Consider the following 23,177-nt stretch of genomic DNA (forward strand, 5'->3'; position numbering starts at 1 on the left):
GACCGGATCGCCCTCCAGGTGAGTATAATAAAAGTTATTTTTCTTCTCTTGCAAGTCGGGTTGGGGGCAGATAATACAGCATTATAGTAACATGTTGGCTGACGTCCGGCTACTGTTCATTATGCCACTACACACTATAATCCCGCGAGTAGAACATTGTGGTGTTCCCTCATGCAGAACTTTTCATGGAATTGACCATGTAGTCTCATAAGATTCGAAAGATGAAGCATAGTGATTCATTCTGTACTGCAAGTGAAATTAGATGACACATACGATGCCTAAGGCGTTAAGTGTCTACACAAACCATCAGAAAGCATTTGCATGACACTGAGTTACAAGCCAGACATCCAGCTGGAGGAGTTCCGTTAACCTCACACCACCACTCTCAAGGGATATCATGGTGTAGTGGAAGCTGGAATGGACGTTTATTCTCTTCAATGATGAGTTCTGCTTTTGTCTTGGAAGCAAAGATAGCTGGTGATTGGCCTGGAGACCATGAGGGAACATAAAGAGGCCTTAAAGAGGGAAGGTGAAAGTGTCCCAGCATGTAAGAAAATGTATTTCTGTACATGGTGCTCATACTTGATATTGGAAAAATATAGCATGTTTTGATTTTTTCCATTTTTTTTCTGTCAAAGTTAGAATGCTTTAAATAATAAGATTTGTGTATCAATTAAAGATTGAGATTGTTCCAAACATCTTGGAGAACTAACCACAAATCATGTAACCGCACACAGACTCAATGATATTAAGATTAGGGCTCTATGGGGGCCATATCATCACATCCAGGACTCCTTGTTCTTCTTTACACTGAAATTAGTTCATAATGATATTGGTTGTATGTTTGTGGTCATGGTCCTGAAGCAGAATAACTTTAGGTCCAATCAAATTCCTCCACGAAAGTATTATATGACGGATAAGTATCTATAATTGATATGGTGCACACGTGACTATCTTTAATAGTAAGGTCCACCTTTTATAACCATTTTTTATTGTTTCAATATATCTAAATTGAAAACTGCAGCAACTTTGCAAAAAGTCTTAATTGAAAAGCCACTTTTGTTTTGTGTCTACATCCCCTATGCAGATCTATATGTTTAACAGACTACAAACAAAATCTATGCAGTTTCATTCTGCAGACTACTTTCCAATTGTTTCCTACATCTTGCTAAACTACTGAACGTTTTTCTTATATCAAGAATTGGGGTGATAGATAAGCATGTCAACGTCCAACCAATTATAGAGTCTGGAAATATGACTAGGCATTGTAAGGGTTCATGCTCTCTGGAAGCCATTTGGATATGTTGGATACACACAGGCATAGAGTTTTTAGATAAAAACAGAATAAAGTTTATTGGCCTTCATAAACTTTGCAGCTCCCAAATGAGATCAGTTTTTCTCAAGTACAGATGACTAACATAAACAGTCTTTTCTTCTGGCACAATGAAAAAAAGTAAATATAACAGCCTCCCCAATCTCAGTATTCCAGGCAGTAGCAACTCAAGCAATTTTAAGTGTTAACTAAACAAAAATGCCACTATTCAGCTACAGCACAACTCAGCTAACCCAGCTGCTGTTATTAGGCCTGTAAGCCCCAGGCTAGATTATTGGAACGACCTTTCCCACCCAGATTATTTTGGTTGTTCTTAAATCCCGGACCCAAAATATAGTCAAATTAAAAATCTTTCAGATATCTGTGTTACTGATATACAGACTTTACATTAGTGATGCCAACCTCCTCGGTGACACATATCTGCCATCCAGGACCTTACCTCCTGTTTTTTTTTACAGCATCTATCACACAGTACTGATTATTTCATTTTGCATTGAAGCAATACAAACACCGTAGTTTATTATGTTGTACATCACAAATTCCTCATCCAAATTTTACGTTATGCACAGGCATTTGGTTTACTTATATAAACATTGGTATTCTATGTATGCACAAATTTTACATTCATCCTTCAGCTATTATAAAAAATGTGTATGTTGTGATTAGCAGAAGCCCTTATATAATCTTCCCTGTGTGAACCCTTTTCCATTGCTCTTCACTGCTTGATTCAGTCTGTAGAGCTGTTCTACTTTTATTGCCAGTAAACAATTCAGCTTAAGTTGGTATTTCATGCTGTAAGCTATATGGAGGATTTGTTCCATGTCCTCATCATCGCCGATGTGTTTCAGGTAGAGGAAAGTGTTTTTTCTTAATTATAATTTACTTATGGAGGTGCACTAATAACTGCAGTAATTATTTTCGGAGATGAGATTATCTCACCTGAGGGACTCATCTCCTAGCTCCGTTCATGGCAGTTCAGCTACAAATAATTGGAAAGTTAAAGATTGTTTGCAAACATGACACAGTCTATTAAGGTCAGGTTTTCAAGTTGGCGGTCACCGCATTAAAACAGGAGTTTCTTGGCTCCTATTAAAATCTCATTATGCTTAGTTTTACAATGACGTTCAAAAACTGATTTGTATCATACAAAGTGCTGCCCTATAAGACAGTTATGTGTTCAGTTAAGATACAGAATATGGTAAAAGAGTTAAGGTAACTTGTTTTCACTGGACATAACCTATCTCCTGGATAAGTAATAACTTGCTGAACAGTGAGGGTCCCACAGCCGAGATCTACACCTGATCAGTGAGGGTCCCCCGTCCGAGACCCACACCCAACTAACTGATGGGGGAACTTTTAATACTATTACAAAACAATGCAGCCAGTGAGACACCCAACTGCCGCTCTATTCATTCTCTACAGGGCTGCCAAAAAGAGTGAGTGCAAAGTTCTCCAGACCCTTAGGGAGTTAATGTGGCATAGGCCCCGTACATGTGCACTGCCATTGCACTATAACAGCGATACAAGTTCCCCATTCTGCCGATTGGTGCAAGTAGTACTAGCAGTCGGACTCTTACAGATGAACAAGTTAGTAAGTTATAACATATTTTCTACAGTAACCCCTGTAATGAATACAATAGATGTTGGCTGGATGTTCAAAGTAAAAAATTCTATTTTCTAAGGGGGCTGTCCTCTTTGGGTCATCCGTTTTTAATAGAAGGATTCCCTAATGACTGGCAAAAATTTGTGTAGAAACCTTGGAGTAAGTATTCAATGTTACTGCAACACAATTGCCAGTGAAAAAAGCATTGCATGGTGCCTGCTGAAATCAGTAATCTTTACTTTTAAAGCAACGGCATGTTGGATTCTCCAGTAGAGCGGAGGACACTTTTTGTAGTCCATATTGCCTTCGGCTGATAGACACTGATCCAGACTCCAGTGATGGCATGCTTTACAACACTCTGTCTGGAACTTGGCATTGTGTTTAGTGATGTAAAACTCTGCCATGGAAACCCATGCTATGAAGCTCCAAGCACAGTTTTTGTGCTGATGTTAGTGCCAGAGACTGGGATTCTGCAGTTACTGGTTCATCAGAGCTTTGCCTACTTTTATGCACTGTACACCTCCACACTCTGTGAGCCCGTTTTATAACTTTACATGCTCTGCTTCATTACTGCTGTTTCTAAACACTTTCTTACAATTGGTCGTGGAATATTCAGGAGGGAAGAAATTTCACAACCTGACTTGTTACAATGTTGGGATCATATTACAGGACCACGCTGGAGTTCAGTGAGCTCTACATAAGGACCCATACCTTCACAAATGACTGTAAAGGGAAACGGCATGGCTAAGGGCTGGGGCTTTTATATATCTGAGGCAATAGGACTCATTCAGAAATGGGATTGGATTTTATGCATAATGGTACTGAAGAGAAGTCAACCTAAATTTAATGATTGAGATGTGTCCTGGTACTTTTGTCCACATAGTATATGTTCTATAGGTATCAGGTTACCTATTGCCAAAATTAAAGATAACTCGTCACGTCATTTGTTCTACTAATCTGCAGCCAATGTCTTAGAGGTTATGCAACGTGCATCACTAACATATTGTTCTCAAGACAAATGTCCCAGTACACAAGTAAAAAAAAAATGCTTTTAATCTTTACTAAATTGCCTACCAGACCCTGGCTTTCAGTCATATGGTGGCGCTGCATTTGGCTTCAGTCATAGTTATTTTGACAGTAGTCAGGCCAAATGCAGGGTGATTCATAGACTGGACTGCCCCGATGTCACACCAGGACGTCCTGAGGAAATCCCGCTCCTTCGTGCTAAGTAAAAGCCAGGGTGTGGTAGGCAATTGAGTAAAGATAGTTTTTTTACTTGAATACTGGAAAATTTAGCTTGAAAACAGCAAGTTAGTAATGCCCAATGCATGACATGTAAGACATTGGGGGGCTGGTTAGTAGGGATAAATAACGTGACCGGTTACTTTTAATTTTGGCAAGGATTCTCTATACTTATACAACATACACTATGTGGAAAGATGTACTAGCACACATCTCTTAATCAATAAATTCAGGTTGATTTCTCATTCAGGCCCGTGCCACATTCAGTTCGATTGTACATAAAATGCAATTCCATTCAGTCCCAGGCATTGACACAGGTGTATAAAATCCAGCCCCTAGCCATGGCGTCTGCCTTTACAATCATTTCACATGACGAGTTCCCTTTAGAAGTTGGTGATTGAGTTCAAGATACGATATAAGTTACCCATGCACATTAGATGTTAGCTGGGATCGGTCAACGATCTCCCGTGCATGACAGTGTCCCAACTATCTCCGGACAGCCGACCAATATTGGAATAATCACTTTTTACCATCCAGAGCAGCCTGTTATTCTCCGTTCCCCATTTACTGACTCAGTGTTTTGTATGTATACAGTACATGGGTGGAATAGCTGTAATATAAATGAGCTTTCTAAGATGTATGGGCACTTATAGTATTAATACCCGTCTCTGGAACAAAAACTACAAATATTCTATGTCAGACATAATAGACATTTTAAAAGATTTGTCCCAGCAAGGGTCTTACTTTTTTGCTAGTCTTAATAATAACTGACTGACTGCTTTCTCTGTGTTAATTGCATTATTTTCTCTTTGAGATGGTAATTATTGTCAGCATATGGCTCGCTTGAGTGGACAAGTTCCATTGTGTATAGTCTAGCCAGTTTAATATGATACCTAATTAGATTTGTCTGAAAGTTTTGTACAAAACATTATGCTTTATATGAAAGCCTACTTTACGTGGGAGCAGGATTGGTATTTCTGCTGTTTTTCCCCAACAGAACATATGGTTTCCATAGGATCATCCAAATACATCCAGGCAGGTGGACATACTGTCTGCAATAAACCATGTCTGCAAGTCATTGCCGCAATCTATACTGTGAGTCAGGATCCTTACCAGTCTGGCTGCACATAATGTACTTGTAGAAAAGTCTCTCTCATGTTTCTATTCCTTCAGTTAAAAACATTCAATATAAATGTGTGTATTCATTGTGGAAGCATACGTTTGGTTGTGCAGGCCTACAAAAGCAATAAAACAAGATCTCAACTTTAAACTACATTGCAAATCAAATACATATTAAAAAAAACATCTAAGGGTATGTGCACATGTCATTTTTTCAGGCGGATTTTGCTTTGAATGAACTTAAAAAAGTGCTGAAAAAAACGCTACAAAGGCTTAACATAATGCAGAGCTAAAATGACTTTTGTATATATTACCGTATGTCTTTTCACAGCTTCAAGCTTCCAAAGAAAGTGGTTAGAAAAGCAGGATGTTCATTTTTTGGGCAGCTTATGTTTGGATGCCACTCACTATTTAAGGGGAATCTGTCAGCAGGCTATTGCTACCTCATCTGAGAGCAGCATAATGTAGGCTTAAGGCCCCGTCTCACTTATCGATTTACCAACGATCACGACCAGCGATATGACCTGGCCGTGATCGTTGGTAAGTCGCTGTGTGGTCGCTGGGGAGCTGTCACACAGACCGCTCTCCCCAGCGACCAACGATCAGGGGAACGAGTTCGGCATCGTTGAAACTGTCTTCAACGATGCCGAAGTCCCCCTGCAGCACCCGGGTAACCAGGGTAAACATCGGGTTACTAAGCGCAGGGCCGCGCTTAGTAACCCGATGTTTACCCTGGTTACCAAAAAAAACAAACAGTACATACTCGCCTTTCGGTGTCCAGGTCCCTTGCCGTCTGCTTCCTGCTCTGACTGACTGAGATCCGGCCGTACAGTGAGAGCAGAGCGCAGCGGTGACGTCACTGCTGTGCTCTCACTTCTCACTGTACGGCCGGGAGTCAGTGAGAGCAGGAAGCAGACGGCAAGGGACCTGACGGACATCAGAAGGCGAGTATGTATTGTTTGTTTTTTTTTACATTTACGCTGGTAACCAGGGTAAACATCGGGTTACTAAGCGCGGCCCTGCGCTTAGTAACCCGATGTTTACCCTGGTTACCAGTGAAGACATCGCTGGATCGGTGTCACACACACCGATTCAGCAATGTCAGCGGGGCCTCAACGACCAAAAAAAGGTCCAGGCCATTCCGACACGACCAGCGATCTCGCAGCAGGGGCCTGATCGCTGGTACGTGTCACACATAGCGAGATCGCTATGGAGGTCGCTGTTGCGTCACAAAACTTGTGACTCAGCAGCGATCTCGCTAGCGATCTCGCTATGAGAGACGGGGCCTTAAGAGAAGCTGAATCCAACTATGTATCACTTAAATTATTCAGTGCAGCCATTCAGACCCAATCAGAGCTTTTAGGTTTAGCATGAAGCAGAGCTGAGAAAGCTAGCCCCGCCCACCCCAGGCTCTCCATGTACAAAGTCCATAGCTGCTTATCACAAGGGGAGTGGGCATTGCCAGACTCTGGTTATCCTCTGGTTCTCTTCATTCGGCTATTCATCATGTCAGTCAGAATTTGTGTTGTTATATTGTTTTGAAGTGCCAGTCATTTTCTATTTGGACACCTTTGGATAAGTTACCAGACTGGTATAGTCGTATGTTAATCTCTTAGTGACAAAGCCTTCACAGTTAGTAAACAACGGCATGTACTTTGCAAGTGACACATCCCTGAATTCTGTGCTTCAACCTCTATCTATGTATGTCTTCACATTACATAGCAAAATCCTGCTGACAGATTCCCTTTAAGGTTTAAATTACCAAACAAGCTGCAGAAACACCAATGAAGATGCTTCAGGAATAACACTGGCGGAGTTTTCTTGAAGCATCAACGCCTTGGAGACCTCATAACCGCTTTGCATCTTTTGAACTGGTTAAAAGACGATCAAAAGACTGAGCATATGAACAGAAAGTTGTTGAGACGTAGAAATGCATATGTTCAGTCTTCGGAGCGTTTTTTTTTGTCAGGTGTGTTTCAGAATGGACCCTCTTGAAAAAGACATGGTGTGCACATACTATTTGAGGTCTCAATAGGAAATGAAAAGTTGTTAGTCCTGGCTGCAGCATAAGTGTTCTGACTGCCTGAACCGATCAAGTCTGGTGGGTCAATAAGTCTTGTCCATATATATGAATTATAGATGATTACACGATTTTGCATTTGTATTGCTTTAGTATTCTTTTTATCGTCTGTAGACAGAGCATTGTTAACACTGAGATATCCCGGTATATCACCTTTTACAAGCCAATCTGAAACATATCATATTAGGTCACCTGCTCACTGAACTCGGCAATTATATTGCAGTAGGGAAGTTCTGGCTCATATATTGTAGAGAGAAGGTGATATCTTCACTGTGATGTAGAGGGACTGGTGTAGAAAGATCATAGTGAAGAAATTATTTAGAAGAGAGCATAGATGCCCTTATATTATAAAATACTCACAATTGCATATGAAATCAAAAGTCTGATTTTTTTTTTTGGAGGGGTGGGGGGGTGGGAATTGGTATTTATTTACTGGAGTGAAAATCACATTATGCCAGAAATATAAGAAGTGATAATTCATGTGCTCCTAAAAAAAAATGAGAAGATAATTTCATTGGTTGTGGAAAAATCTCTGAAGGGAGCCAAGGACGGTCAAATTATTCCGCTTAGAAATGCCAGACGGACCCATCTGCTGCTATTTATATATTGGATGCACTTGCAGGCCCTGACATTGCTCTTCATTTGGTATTGTATATGAAGTATGGATGTGCCAGGTTAATATAATAAAGATAAATTATCACTTTGTGTCCACTATGATCTGCCTAATCTCCTTCTCTCTATTTTATCTGTTCTGTTTTTTTCCTTGCACAGGTGATTTCTATTCCGTCCTTTCCAAACTCCTAGGAGAAAGGGAAGATGTTGTTCATGTCCATAAATATAACCCCAGTGATATTATAGGGTCTGATCTTGTAGCAGAGATCACTAATGTGGTACAAAAGAAAGACCCTGGCTGGTACATATCCAGACAAGTCTTAGCACATGATGAGAGGCCTGATGCCATTCTGGTCAGAGATCGAATTCACAAATTCCACAAGTTAGAATCCACACTGAGACCACCAGGCAATGTGCTGTCCCTGGCGCAGCCAGCTAGTCGTCATCAAGTGGACAACCAGCATCCAGGAGGTTGGTTGGGAAACTTCTCTAGTAGCTATGCATATGCTTGCTCCACATTAGCCTGAAGGGAAGACTGGTTATCCTGAAAACTAGTGACCCAGTGTGACAATCTTACATTGTTCCCTTCTAAAAATATAGATAATCATGTCTTGCCTACTTAGCATATTAAATGGGACCTTTTCTGAGCTCTTATATTGGTGACATCCACTTCTTGATTCTAAAGCTGGCCATAAACATTAACGTTGACTTAACTTAAGGGTTTAAGTAGGACTGGCTTGCTCTCCAAAGCATATAGAGAGCCTCCAACACATGTCGAGGGAAAAGGAGGACTGCGTATGTTGAATTGCAATGCCCCATTCTTACGTTCCTAGGGGGCATAAGCCACTGAAAGTGTTGTCTGGCAGTAGCTTATTCTTCTCTCCCCATTCTCGGCTAAGCCAAGTGTACTGTAGATGTGTATGGGGACCAGGAGAAATAGCTGGCTGTCTATTAACTGATGTATGTGGCCAGTTTAAAGAGTCTGTTCTCCTGACTTTTTTTTAGTAAGTAGTTGTATGGCCCCTGAAGCAACAATTATGGAGATATTTTTTCTTGTATGTTGTTTTCCTGTTATTTCTTCTAGAAATGTTGGAATAAATTGACAACTTGATGCTACTGTTTTTCTTGTTAAAGACAATATCATACATCTGCATTTCCCGGTCTGAATAAAGGATGTGATGCACTGAAAGGCTTCAGTTCTCGAGGCCAATCCATGCATCATGTCGTGTCTGTACTTGGACCACATACCACAGCTGTATGAAACAGCTAACACAGGCAGGATTGATAGATCAGTGTTAGACCATGTACAGTCCTGTCCTCAAGTGGTACAATCCTTCTGTCAATTTATTCATACATTGCACATAGTAATAACAATGGAGCAATCCTAAAAAATTCTCCAGAATTGTTGCTACAGGGAATATGATTATTTATTACAGTACACATGTCGGGAGGTGACATGTCCTCCTTAAGGTCAATCCCGCCATTAAATCATATTATAAGGAAAACCTCATACAATTTTTACTCGGAAGACTAACTAAGCCCCAACTGTGAGCTGCTCGGCAGTCTTCTGACTTGGCGTCTTTACCTATAGATATATTTTGAAGATTGAACTGTAGTCAGCCAATTCTGGCATAGTTGACATTGGGTTGAAAGAGCCGAGATCAAATGCAGAACAGCGTGAAGAGCCACTAAAGTTCCCGCTCTGTTAATTGGCCTTTTCATCTCCAGTACTGTGTCTACAGTGCAGGTTCGAAATCCTGACTCATTCCCTTCAGGTTTCTATGGCAGCAAACCTTGACGGCATTGCTTTTGTTTTAATTTGTGTTGTGGTCTCTACGATATTGATTGTGTTTAGTCTTTCTTGCTAATGTGGAAAGCCTGATAATAGTGTGGCATGTGGCGATTATCCTTTTAAAAGTAAGCAATATGTATGCATGGCAGACATCTGTGCGTGGGCTGCTCTGCAGGCTTCACATCTCTGGCTGCCAAGTCCATGTTTCCAAATACATCTTTCCGTCTCATATTAATCATTCACTACATTCCTCTCTTCCTTATTCGTGTGTATTTAGAGCTTGTGTTGCATGGTGCTTCTGTTGCAGAGTTAAAAAAAAAATCAATATCTCTGGCATCATTGTTAATACATCAAGTTAATGTTGCAATATCTTAATGAATAGAAGTCATTATTATTGACTTTATGGTTTGTTGCGTGGAGCCGTTTACTTTATGAAGATGTTTAAGATTAATGATGTAATGTAACCATTTTTTTTCTCTTTTTTTTCTGTACTTTTGTAAGATTTTCAGATTTTATTTTCCATATATTTGAAATATGCTTTTGCGTTTTATTATTGCACCTTTAAAGAACCAATTTGCGACTATGCAGACGATACTGTACAATACACATACAATGCTAATACATCTGTATAGGGCATAATGTGTGTACTCTGTATATCCATGTCAGAATGGCTGTGTAACCCTGATATTAAGATGAAACTACCTAGAAAATGAATGAGCTCATGAATCCAAGTGTATTCAGACTCCACTCTCCTTCCCAGCCTTACTGACAGCTGCAACTTGTACTGAGCAGTGTAAGATCTCAGCAGCAGGAGGAGAGAGGAAAGACACTGAGGAGCCTGTCATGTTCCCAATGGCAGGGAATTAAACACATAACACGGGCAAAAACAGGACGAGTTCTAGGGTGATGGAACCTGAGCTGACCGCGATCCTGAACCTCAACACTCAACTAACAGCAGCCGGGGAACGTTCCTGGGGGGACTCTAGACGTCTCGCGCCAGCCGGAGATCTAGCTACCCCTATCAGAAGAATCACAGACCTATCTTGCCTCCAGAGAAATATTCCCACAGAAATAGCAGCCCCCTACATATAATGACGGTGAAATGAGAGGAAGGCACAAACGTAGTTATGAAAACAGATTCGGCAAAATGAGGCCCGCTAAAGCTAGATAGCAGAGGATACAAAAGGTGAACTGCGCGGTCAGCTTAAAACCCTTCAAAATACCATCCTGAAATTACTTGAACTCATGTGCCAACTCATGGTACATGAGTGGTAATTTCAGCCCACTAGAGCAACCAGCAGCAGAGAATTACATATCTGCAAGCTGGACTAAAAACATGAAAGCAAACATGAAACAGGGAAATCCAGACTTAGCTTGTCTTGAAGGCCTAGGAGCAGGTAGCAAAGGTAACAGAGACACACTGATACATTGATAGCCGGCAAGGGAATGACAGGAAAGCCAGGTTAAATAGGAAACACCCAGCCTCTGATGGACAGGTGGAAACCAGAGACCGCAACCCACCAAAGTCACCCAGTACCAGCTGTAACCACCAGAGGGAGCCCAAAAACAGAATCCACAACAGTACCCCCCCCTTGAGGAGGGGTCAACGAACCCTCACGAGAACCCCCAGGGCGATCAGGGTGAGCTCTATGGAAGGCGCGGACCAAATCAGTCGCATGAACATCAGAGGCGACCACCCAGGAATTATCCTCCTGACCATAGCCCTTCCACTTAACCAAATACTGGAGTTTACGTCTGGAAACACGAGAATCCAAGATCTTCTCAACAACATACTCCAATTCTCCCTCCACCAGCACCGGAGCAGGAGGCTCAACCGAAGGAACAACGGGCACCTCATACCTCCGCAATAACGACCGATGGAACACATTATGAATAGCAAACGATGCTGGGAGATCCAAACGAAAAGATACAGGGTTAAGAATCTCCAAGATCTTATAAGGACCGATGAACCGAGGCTTGAACTTAGGAGAAGAGACCTTCATAGGGACAAAACGAGAAGACAACCACACCAAGTCCCCAACAAGAAGTCGGGGACCCACGCGGCGACGGCGATTAGCAAACTGCTGAGTCTTCTCCTGAGACAACTTCAAATTGTCCACCACCTGATTCCAAATCTGATGTAGCTTGTCCACCACCACGTCCACTCCAGGACAATCCGAAGGCTCCACCTGACCAGAGGAAAAACGAGGATGAAACCCCGAATTACAAAAGAAAGGAGAAACCAAAGTAGCAGAACTAGCCCGATTATTAAGGGCAAATTCGGCCAGTGGCAAAAAGGCAACCCAGTCATCTTGATCAGCAGAAACAAAACACCTTAAATAAGTTTCCAAGGTCTGATTAGTTCGCTCCGTCTGGCCATTCGTCTGAGGATGGAATGCAGACGAGAAAGACAAATCAATGCCCATCTTAGCACAAAACGTCCGCCAAAATCTAGACACAAACTGGGATCCCCTGTCGGAAACGATATTCTCCGGAATCCCATGCAAACGAACCACGTTCTGAAAAAATAAAGGGACCAACTCAGAGGAGGAAGGCAACTTAGGCAAGGGTACCAAATGAACCATCTTAGAAAAGCGGTCACACACAACCCAGATAACGGACATTTTCTGTGAGACAGGGAGATCTGAAATAAAATCCATGGAAATGTGCGTCCAAGGCCTCTTCGTGATAGGCAAGGATAACAACAACCCACTGGCCCGAGAACAGCAAGGCTTAGCCCGAGCACACACTTCACAAGACTGCACAAAGGTGCGCACATCCCTTGACAAGGAAGGCCACCAAAAAGACCTGGCCACCAAGTCTCTAGTACCAAATATTCCAGGATGACCAGCCAACACAGAAGAATGGACCTCGGAGATGACTCTACTGGTCCAATCATCCGGAACAAACAGTATTTCTGGTGGACAACGATCAGGTTTATCCGCCTGAAACTCCTGCAATGCACGTCGCAAGTCTGGGGAGACGGCGGACAATATTACTCCATCCCTAAGGATACCAGTAGGCCCAGAGTCTCCAGGAGAGTCAGGCACAAAACTCCTGGAAAGAGCATCTGCCTTCACATTCTTTGAACCTGGCAGGTATGAAACCACAAAATTGAAACGAGAAAAAAACAACGACCAACGAGCCTGTCTAGGATTCAGACGCCTGGCAGACTCAAGGTAAATCAGATTTTTGTGATCAGTCAAGACCACCACACGATGTCTAGCACCCTCAAGCCAATGACGCCACTCCTCAAATGCCCACCTCATGGCCAAAAGCTCCCGATTACCCACATCATAATTGCGCTCGGCGGGCGAGAATTTTCTAGAAAAGAACGCACATGGCTTCATCACCGAGCCATCGGAACTTCTCTGTGACAAAACCGCCCCCGCTCCAATCTCGGAAGCATCAACCTCAACCTGAAAAGTAAGTGAAACATCTGGTTGACATAACACAGGAGCAGAAGAAAACCGGCGCTTAAGTTCCTGAAAGGCCTCCACAGCCGTAGGAGACCAATTAGCAACATCAGCACCCTTTTTAGTCAAATCAGTCAAAGGTTTAACAACACTGGAAAAATTAGTAATGAACCGACGATAAAAATTAGCAAAACCCAAGAACTTCTGAAGACTCTTAACAGATGTAGGTTGTGTCCAGTCACAAATCGCCTGAACCTTGACGGGATCCATCTCAATAGTAGAAGGAGAAAAAATGTACCCCAAAAAAGAAATCTTCTGGACTCCGAAGAGACATTTTGAGCCCTTCACAAACAGAGAATTGGCCCGCAGGACTTGAAACACCTTCCTGACCTGTAGAACATGAGACTCCCAGTCATCAGAAAACACCAAAATATCATCCAAATACACAATCATAAACTTATCCAGATATTCACGGAAAATATTGTGCATAAAGGACTGAAAGACTGAAGGAGCATTAGAAAGTCCAAAAGGCATTACCAAATACTCAAAATGGCCCTCAGGCGTATTAAATGCGGTTTTCCACTCATCACCCTGCTTTATCCGCACAAGATTATACGCACCGCGAAGATCTATCTTAGTGAACCACCTAGCCCCCTTAATGCGAGCAAACAAATCAGTCAATAATGGCAATGGATACTGATATTTGACTGTAATCTTATTCAGAAGGCGATAATCTATACAAGGCCTCAGGGAACCATCTTTTTTTGCCACGAAAAAAAAAACCTGCTCCCAGAGGGGACGAAGATGGACGAATATGTCCCTTTTCCAAGGACTCCTTAATATAATTCCGCATAGCAGTATGCTCTGGCACTGACAGATTAAATAAACGACCCTTAGGGAACTTACTGCCAGGAATTAATTCTATAGCACAGTCACAATCCCTATGAGGAGGGAGCGAATTGAGCTTAGGCTCCTCAAAAACATCCCGATAGTCAGACAAAAACGCAGGGACCTCAGAAGGAGTAGATGAAGCGATTGAAATCAGAGGTGCATCATCATGAACCCCCTGACATCCCCAGCTTAACACAGACATTGTTTTCCAATCCAGGACTGGATTATGAGTTTGTAACCATGGCAGACCAAGCACTAGTACATCATGTAAATTATACAGTATAAGGAAGCGAATCACCTCCTGATGAACGGGAGTCATGCGCATGGTCACTTGTGTCCAGTACTGCGGTTTATTCATAGCCAATGGTGTAGAGTCAATTCCCTTCAAAGGAATAGGAACTTCCAGAGGCTCCAGACTAAAACCGCAGCGTTTGGCAAATGACCAATCCATAAGACTCAGGGCAGCGCCCGAATCCACATAGGCATCGACGGAAATGGATGACAGTGAACAAATCAGAGTTACAGACAAAATGAACTTAGACTGCAGAGTACTAATGGCAAAAGATTTATCAACCTTTTTTGTGCGTTTAGAGCATGCTGATATAACATGAGCTGAATCACCACAATAAAAACACAATCCATTTTTCCGCCTATAATTTTGCCGTTCACTTCTGGACTGAATTCTATCACATTGCATAGTCTCAGGTGCCTGTTCAGAAGACACCGCCAACTGGTGCACAGGTTTGCGCTCCCGTAAACGCCGATCAATCTGAATGGCCATAGCCATAGACTCAATCAGACCTGTAGGCGCAGGGAACTCCACCATAATATCCTTAATGGCCTCAGAAAGACCATCTCTGAAGTTTGCAGCCAGGGCGCACTCATTCCACTGAGTAAGCACCGACCATTTCCGAAATTTTTGACAATATACTTCCGCTTCATCATGCCCCTGAGAGAGGGCTAATAAAGCCTTTTCAGCCTGAATCTCCAGGTTAGGTTCCTCATAGAGCAATCCCAGTGCCAGAAAAAACGCATCCACACTGAGCAATGCAGGATCCCCTGGTGCCAATGCAAATGCCCAATTCTGAGGGTCGCCCCGCAGGAAAGATATTACAATCTTGACCTGCTGAGCAGGGTCTCCAGAGGAGCGAGATTTCAAAGAAAGAAACAATTTGCAATTGTTCCTGAAATTCAGGAAGGTAGATCTATCTCCAGAAAAAAACTCTGGAATAGGAATTCTAGGTTCAGACATAGGAGTGTGAACAACAAAATCCTGTATGTTTTGAACTTTTGCAGCAAGATTATTCAGGCTGGAAGCCAAACTCTGGACATCCATGTTAAACAGCTAAGGTCAGAGCCATTCAAGCGTTAAGAGGAGGTAAGAAGCAGCTAGACAGCAATTAAGGGCTAGGCAGCAAAACTCTGAGGGGGAAAAAAAAAAAAATTTCCCTTCAACACTTCTTTTTCTCCTGCTTCAGCCCAAACAATTAACACTTTGTGGGCCGGCTATACTGTCATGCTCCCAATGGCAGGGAATTAAACACATAACACGGGCAAAAACAGGACGAGCTCTAGGGTGATGGAACCTGAGCTGACCGCGATCCTGAACCTCAACACTCAACTAACAGCAGCCGGGGAACGTTCCTGGGGGGACTCTAGACGTCTCGCGCCAGCCGGAGATCTAGCTACCCCTATCAGAAGAATCACAGACCTATCTTGCCTCCAGAGAAATATTCCCACAGAAATAGCAGCCCCCCACATATAATGACGGTGAAATGAGAGGAAGGCACAAACATAGTTATGAAAACAGATTCAGCAAAATGAGGCCCGCTAAAGCTAGATAGCAGAGGATACAAAAGGTGAACTGCGCGGTCAGCTTAAAACCCTTCAAAATACCATCCTGAAATTACTTGAACTCATGTGCCAACTCATGGTACATGAGTGGTAATTTCAGCCCACTAGAGCAACCAGCAGCAGAGAATTACATATCTGCAAGCTGGACTAAAAACATGAAAGCAAACATGAAACAGGGAAATCCAGACTTAGCTTGTCTTGAAGGCCTAGGAGCAGGTAGCAAAGGTAACAGAGACACACTGATACATTGATAGCCGGCAAGGGAATGACAGGAAAGCCAGGTTAAATAGGAAACACCCAGCCTCTGATGAACAGGTGGAAACCAGAGACCGCAACCCACCAAAGTCACCCAGTACCAGCTGTAACCACCAGAGGGAGCCCAAAAACAGAATCCACAACAGGAGCCGTCAACCGGGCTAAGTGAAGGGAGATGGAGTTAAACTTTCAAAAAGCATTATGCCGCCATTCTGACATGGGGTTTCAAAGTAAATGATCGGGATCCAGATCGCTGCTGCGTGTCAAACACAACGAGATTGCTATCCAGGACGCTGCAACGTCACGGATCGCTGTCATTCTCGTTGGAAAGTTGCTCAGTGTGACGGTACCTTTAGAGATCTGTTTAGTCCTGTATGCAGTTTGTGTTGTGAAATCTGGTGAAAAATCTTCTTTAGCATATTTTTTATCTATCATACGAATTCCCTTTCTTACCATTTTACTGCAGTATTTTTACATGAGGCATTTATGAAGGAGTCAGAAAATCAAGGAGTCAAAAGTTTGGCTTGCCAATTCCACAGCCCTGGATATAACTGCTGTTCTAAGTATTACTAACAGGGTGGCCCAAGGAAAAGTAGCCTGTCTCCAGCGATAGTATGACAAGATGAACGAGAAAGTGAATTGGTTTTGTTCACTTACCCATAAAGTCACAACAGATGCTGAAAGTGGTCCCTGTTCACCCCGTGCACCTCTGGGCACATCGGTGCATGTTGGCTGATACTGCTTGCGGCTCTTCAGCACTGTTGCTGCGGATAGTATCTTGTGTTTCCTTAATCAGTCTGCTTCATACATAGCCTTTCACAATCACTATTCACTTCTTTAGGGACAGCACCATCTTTTAGAAACGATGTACACAGAAAGACTAAACAGCAAGGCAAAATAAAGCTGAAACACTGCACACAGAGTGACACCACATTGCCAGACAAAGAGCAAGGGTCTATGGTCTTCTCAAGAGAGCATGGCACAGGTATTGGAGACAGTCTACTTTCCCATGGACCACCCTGTATTACTAGACTGAAATGGCATTGGCACTAGAAAAGAGCAGCAACCTGTGGAGATTGGTTTTGCCTCCACAGTACCACTTTCAGTCCAACTTGTCCCTTTGTTCTTGGGACCAGTGGAGGAGGCAGATATTGGATCCCATTAACATTTGACATAACTCTATAGAAGCAAAGCATAATATTTAAAAGTGAAGTCTATAAGAAGAAAAATCACTGTTATTATCAAATTTTAAGTGATCTAATGTTTTAAAGCCTAACTTCAATTAAATTTTGAAAAATCTATGCATCTATGCCTGTTTTTGTCGAGTTTTTTAGGGTTTTCCGAACTTTTTTGTTTCTTTCATAATCATTTTTCCATTTGCACCTTTTGGAAGTCTGTTTTATATGTTTGCCTATATTCTTTAATGTTTGCGATTCTGGGTGGAGTTTAGGGTTTCCAGATGTTTTTGCCTGATTCATCATTTGTGACTTTACGAAAGTTGTCCAATTTTGGTGCAAATGTACTCCAGTACCCAGTCCCATGAACAGATTTTGTGTATATTTTTTCACTTTGCTTAGATTGTGTTCTAGTGAGATGTGGGCTATTGGCAGTCACATTATCATTATCCATTATATGCTGATAACACAATTGATCAGATCATTATTGAAACAGGTTTTCTGGGATTTTGGTTATTTTTTCCTTTGAGACCTATGAACTTACGTGCAGGTAGTTGCTTATTATCTGCCCGTTCTGCCTGGCTCAGAGCGGTGACCATTCCTGCCGGTGGTTCTCCCGGTGATTTCAGGCCAACAGAACAGCGTTACTGTCGATGCCATGCCGATTAACAGCTAGCTCCCCGCTGGCCAAATGCTGGGAGCCGTCTATCAATCAACATTGCCCAGTAAGTGACGCTCTGTCGACAGAGCAGATGGGAAGAGAAGGTGTTGATGTGAGGTTAACGGAAGCAGGATAGTCACTGCCTGAGTTGGCAGAGATCACTGCCAGGCAGAACAGGCAAGCAGTTAGTAACCATCTGCCGGTAAGTTCTTTCCCTCATATGAAAAAATAGCCAAAGTTCTGGATACCCCCTTTAAGTTTAATTTAAATTTACATTTTATTCAAAATTGTTATTTATTTTGTTAATTTTTTTTAAAAGTATTGTATTAAAATTCAAGTCAATTCACATTCGTGATGTAAAAAACGCTAATTCTTTCGAAAGTTGTTATTCAACCATAATTATGAATTGATCTCTACAATTTGGGAAGTTCATTCTTTTCTTCCTGTTCCTAAATTGTGCCATGGGCCTCTTTGAGAGTTTGCGCTGTAAAGTGGTTATGCCACTAGTGACTTCCAATGGTGATATAATGAAGAATGAGACTAATAATAATCACATTATGCACCTTATCTGTAAGGTATACAAGGTATAAAACATTTTTGAAATTTGTTAGTGACTATTTTAGAGCAGTGATTTTGCATGAAAAAAGGTCAAAATAACAGACAAGCTGCATGCAGGTTGAAGTTGAATGAAACTTACATATAATGCTATGACCAGTCAGTCGTGGATGATCAACAGAAAATTGAAAACATTTGGTACTCTGTTGCGGTGTGTCGCAGGTCGAGGTGCAACATTATAGAAAATTGTTAGATGTGAAGTCGCAGTGCAACACCACCGTATCAATGTTGTGCCAGAGATGTCAGTGTTGCCAAAGCCTAGGGTTTACATTTTTGTTTTTTGGCTGTAGAATGCTGCACACTTGGCATTTATGTGACAATCTTTTCCACATACATCTGAAAGGGAAAAAATAGAATTGTAATACAAAAATTGCAGGTTCTGCTCCCCCGTAATAGGACTGAGGTCGCTGTCTCCTCTTTATATTAGGTCGGTCGTGTCACAGGAGTTGGTGTGTACAGGGTGCTTTAGTGCTGTTTAGGACATGGATCACTCAAGCACTTTATTTCTCAATACTGCTTGGTAATGGCTGCTTTTAGTGTAATTATCTCTAGTACATTGCACAATATGATTTATGGACTGTCAGACACATTTTTCTACCATGTTTTCCTGGATTGAATGCCAACACGCTGGATAATTATGAGAAGCAAAAAGAGCAGTCTCATTTCCTCCAGATTCACCAGTGACTAATATAACATTTTCAAATTTCTTATATTTCTCTAATGAGTTGTCGAGTATGAAAATATTTATTCCAGCACCAAATTATTATGCCTTAATACAGGAGAAGCCCTTTGTTGCAATTCATTACTGCCACATGTTAAAAGTCTACAGCTTATTTTTCATCTTTATTTTAAAGAAGTACATTTCTAGGGACACGGAGCAGTATACTTAGTAATATGATGTGTGTTTTATGTATTCTGTGTGTATCTGAATCTAAGAGGGGCAAGACAATGAGGCTTAAGCCAGAATATGACTGCTGTGTACATTTGTGACACCTTAATGTTTTTAGGGCTCCATGAAAACATGGTAAGCCTGTCTTTAGACATCTGACATTCACAGATTGAGTACAGACTGTAATTTCCAGATCAGCTGTGGTCTCCTGATCTGAACTTAGCCTCATAAGCATTGACCAGTGCTGAGTTCAGGTCATCAGTCCCACCGCCAGTCCGTATATCGCAATTTGTTCTCTGCCTGAAAATGTTGGATGTGTGTACTTTGGTGAGAAGTCGTAAATCGGTGAGGCTTTCAGCCCTCAGACCCAGACCAATCTAGTTATCACTTTTGACAGAAAGAGGGACTTGTTAGATTGCCAGAGCAACTGAGCATTGTAGGTTGCTGACTCCAGCAGCCATGGAGAGAATGAGTGGAGCAACAGTGCTCTTCCTCAACTGATGCTGTTCTCAAATGGAAGATATAAGTCATACGTTCTGAAGATCAGCGGGGTATCAGCGGATTAAAAGTAATCACCTATCCTCTTGACAACTGAAAATATCTTTTTACTAAAATACTCCTTCAATCAGTGGTTGAAGCGTTTGTGAAACTGGCTATTTAAAGGGAATCTGTAACCCCTAGGATGTATATAACCTATTACTATGGGCATACTGGTAATAAAATGGTTAAAATAGTCTTACCTGTATGCCTCATTGCTGAGGTCTATTTGTTGAGAAATTTAGTTTTAATCTTCTATGTTAATAATTTCTTCCAGGCTCTGGGGTGTGCGGTGCCTGGAAGACATGTCTGCCTACTGTCTTCATTATCATACCACCCCCTCCCATGCACGTCACACTGCCCTGTGACGTGCAGTCGTGGGGCCGTAATCCCGTGCCTGCGGCCTGCACTCACGCTATTATCCATACCTTATCCGAAGAACCATTCTATTACCTGTATACCCATAGTAATGGGTTATATACGTCCCAAGGGGTAAAAGATTCCCATTAAGTATTACCATATTTATTATTATTTATTTGTATAGTACCATTGATTCCATGGTGCTGTACATGTGAACAGGGATTACATAAAAAGCAAAAATAGAAATTACAGTGAACAAACGAACAATGACAGACTGGTACTGAGGGGAGAGGGCTGTGCCCTAGCGGGCTTACAGTCTACAGGATAATGGGGGAGGATACAGAAGGTTGGGGGGTTGCAGTAGTTCTGGTGGTGGTGAGGTGGTAGCACGGCCATTGCAGGCTGTAAGTTTCATTTAAGACATGGGTTTTCAAGTTCCTTCTGAATGTTGTGGATAATTGGATGTGTTGGGGCAAAGAATTCCTGAGGATGGGGAATTCTCAAGAGAAGTATTGGAGTCGATTATGTGAGAAAAAGCATATGAATACTAAGGAGAGAAAGAGGTTTTTGGAGGACCGGAGATTACATGCAGGAATATTAGTTTGAAGATATATGGAGGAGACAGATTATGTATGGCTTTTTAGGTCAATGTTAGTAATTTGAATTGGATATGTTGGGGAATTGGACGCCAATGAAGGGAATTGCAGAGGAGTAGTAGTGAGGAAAGAGGTGGAATATCAGGCAGCAGTGTTGGGGTATGTGCAGAAGTTCAGTATTGGCAGCGCTTTGGAGCAGCACATGTCCGTTGCGTCCAAAGCGCTGTCTGCTATTGAACACAGGTGAATTTGCATGTGTTCATAGAACCATGCAGATTCAACACATTCACTCGATTGTACGGCTGACATTTATCTTGTGGAGGCTTGCTTGTCTTCAAGATAAATACACATGCTGCAGTCTGGAAAGACGTGTTGCATATCTGTCGCTGCAGGTGATCCGTGGGCATCTCTGGACGCATAGTAAGCATGGGTTTTCTTGATATCCCATCCACTATGCTGTAACATCTGTACGCTGCGGGTTGGACGCCGCACAAGTATGCAGTGTCCAGCCCGCAGCATTTACTGACCATGTGCACCTACCCCTAAGGATGGACTAGAGAGATGCAAAACTGTTAGCAGGAGGGCCACAGAGGAGGATATTTCAGTAGTTGAGGTAGTAGATAGTGGTATGATATACCCAATCTCCAGTGGCATGATATACGCCAACTCCAGTGGTATGATACACGCCATCTCCAGTGGTATGATACACGCCATCTCCAGTGGTATGATATACACCATCTCCAGTGGTATGATATACACCATCTCCAGTGGTATGATATACACCATCTCCGCTGATTCCTAGCCTTGTGTCTGCATGCAGCTGCCCAGGCACAGATACATACAGAAAGTTCTAGAATCATTACTGCAGTCAATGAATTATAAGCTCTACACCACTCAGCAATCATTTTCTGTTAGCTCTTGAGGATTAGAGATGTCTGCTGCTGTTTGACCTGTTGGAACTCTTAGGCTATGTTCACACTTTGCGGTTTTTGCTGCGGATCCGCAGCGGATTTGACGCTGCGGATCCGCAGCAGTTTTTCATGCAGGGTACAGTACAATGTTACCCTATGGAAAACAAAAACCGCTGTGCCCACATTGCGGAAAATCCCTTTAAAAACCGCGCGGAATTGCTGCGGAAAAAAAGAAGGAGCATGTCACTTCTTTCTGCGGATTCCGCAGCGGTTTTCAACATGCACCAATAGGAAAGTGCTGTTGAAAACCCGCAGAGGAATCCACAGAAGAAACCACAGGAAAATCCGCAGTGAAAACCGCAGCGGTTTTGCACTGCGGTTTTTCCAAATCCGCTGCGGAAAAATCCGCAGCAAAATCTGCAAAGTGTGAACAAGCCCTTAGGCTATGTGCACACGCTGCAGATTTTGCTGCGGATCCGCAGCGGGTTGGCCGCTGCGGATTTGCAGCAGCTTTCCATGCATTTACAGTACAATGTAAACCTATGGAAAACAAAATCCGCAATGCCCATGCTGCGGAAAAAAACGCGCGGAAGCACTGCGTTGTTTATTCCGCAGCATGTCAATTCTTTGTGCGGATTCCGCTGCGGTTTACACCTGCTCCATAATAGGAATCCACACAAAATCCGCAAAGAAAGCTCGTAAATCCGCGGTAATTCTGCAGGTAATCCGCAGTGCGGTTTACCTGCGGATTTTCAAAAACAGGTGTGGAAAAATCTGCAGAGGTTCCATCGACGTATGCACATACCCTTAGATGTTTCCACTTTATAATTACTGCTCTTGAAGCTGCCCTTCAGCAGATGGATGGATGCAGTTAGTAATGTGCATATATCTGGTATTTAGGTGCTGAAATAACTGTGGGAGGTCTGCAGGGGGCACTATAATTTGCTTAATATTCTAGGGGAAAATGTAGAAAACTTTCTGTGTTGGATGCAGCACATTTAGCGGATTCCTTGTATGCTATCAGCTTGTCTGATAGAGCCGCTGTCTCTTCTGAAACCTGTTTAATGTGCTTTTATATGGTGTTTCATTGTTAAGGGGGATAAGCCATTCTTTGTAGGACAATTACTTGGCGTGGTGGAGCTATTGGCAGGGACGGAAGATAATTACTGTGTGAACTAATTTATCAGACACAAATATAACAGTGATAACTGGCTCACGCGGCACTCACAGCGCTGA

The 23,177-nt window shown here is 42.4% G+C and overlaps 1 protein-coding gene across 8 annotated transcripts in view; it reads left to right on the plus strand.

Moving 5' to 3' along the window:
• The window catches only part of PAM (peptidylglycine alpha-amidating monooxygenase), a 267,028-nt gene that overhangs the window by 207,979 nt on the left and 35,872 nt on the right, over positions 1 to 23,177 (plus strand). For 4 of the 8 annotated variants that reach the window (XM_077289753.1, XM_077289771.1, XM_077289762.1 and 1 more), the window contains exon 15: positions 8,149 to 8,460. The exons of the other annotated variants lie outside the window; for them this stretch is intronic. In XM_077289753.1, coding sequence (XP_077145868.1) covers positions 8,149 to 8,460 — 312 coding nt within the window. The remainder of the gene's footprint in view (positions 1 to 8,148; positions 8,461 to 23,177) is intronic. 8 annotated transcript variants of the gene reach the window in all.

The sequence above is a fragment of the Ranitomeya variabilis genome, chromosome 1 (genome assembly GCF_051348905.1).
Source record: "Ranitomeya variabilis isolate aRanVar5 chromosome 1, aRanVar5.hap1, whole genome shotgun sequence".
In the NCBI taxonomy this organism is placed as follows: domain Eukaryota; kingdom Metazoa; phylum Chordata; class Amphibia; order Anura; family Dendrobatidae; genus Ranitomeya; species Ranitomeya variabilis.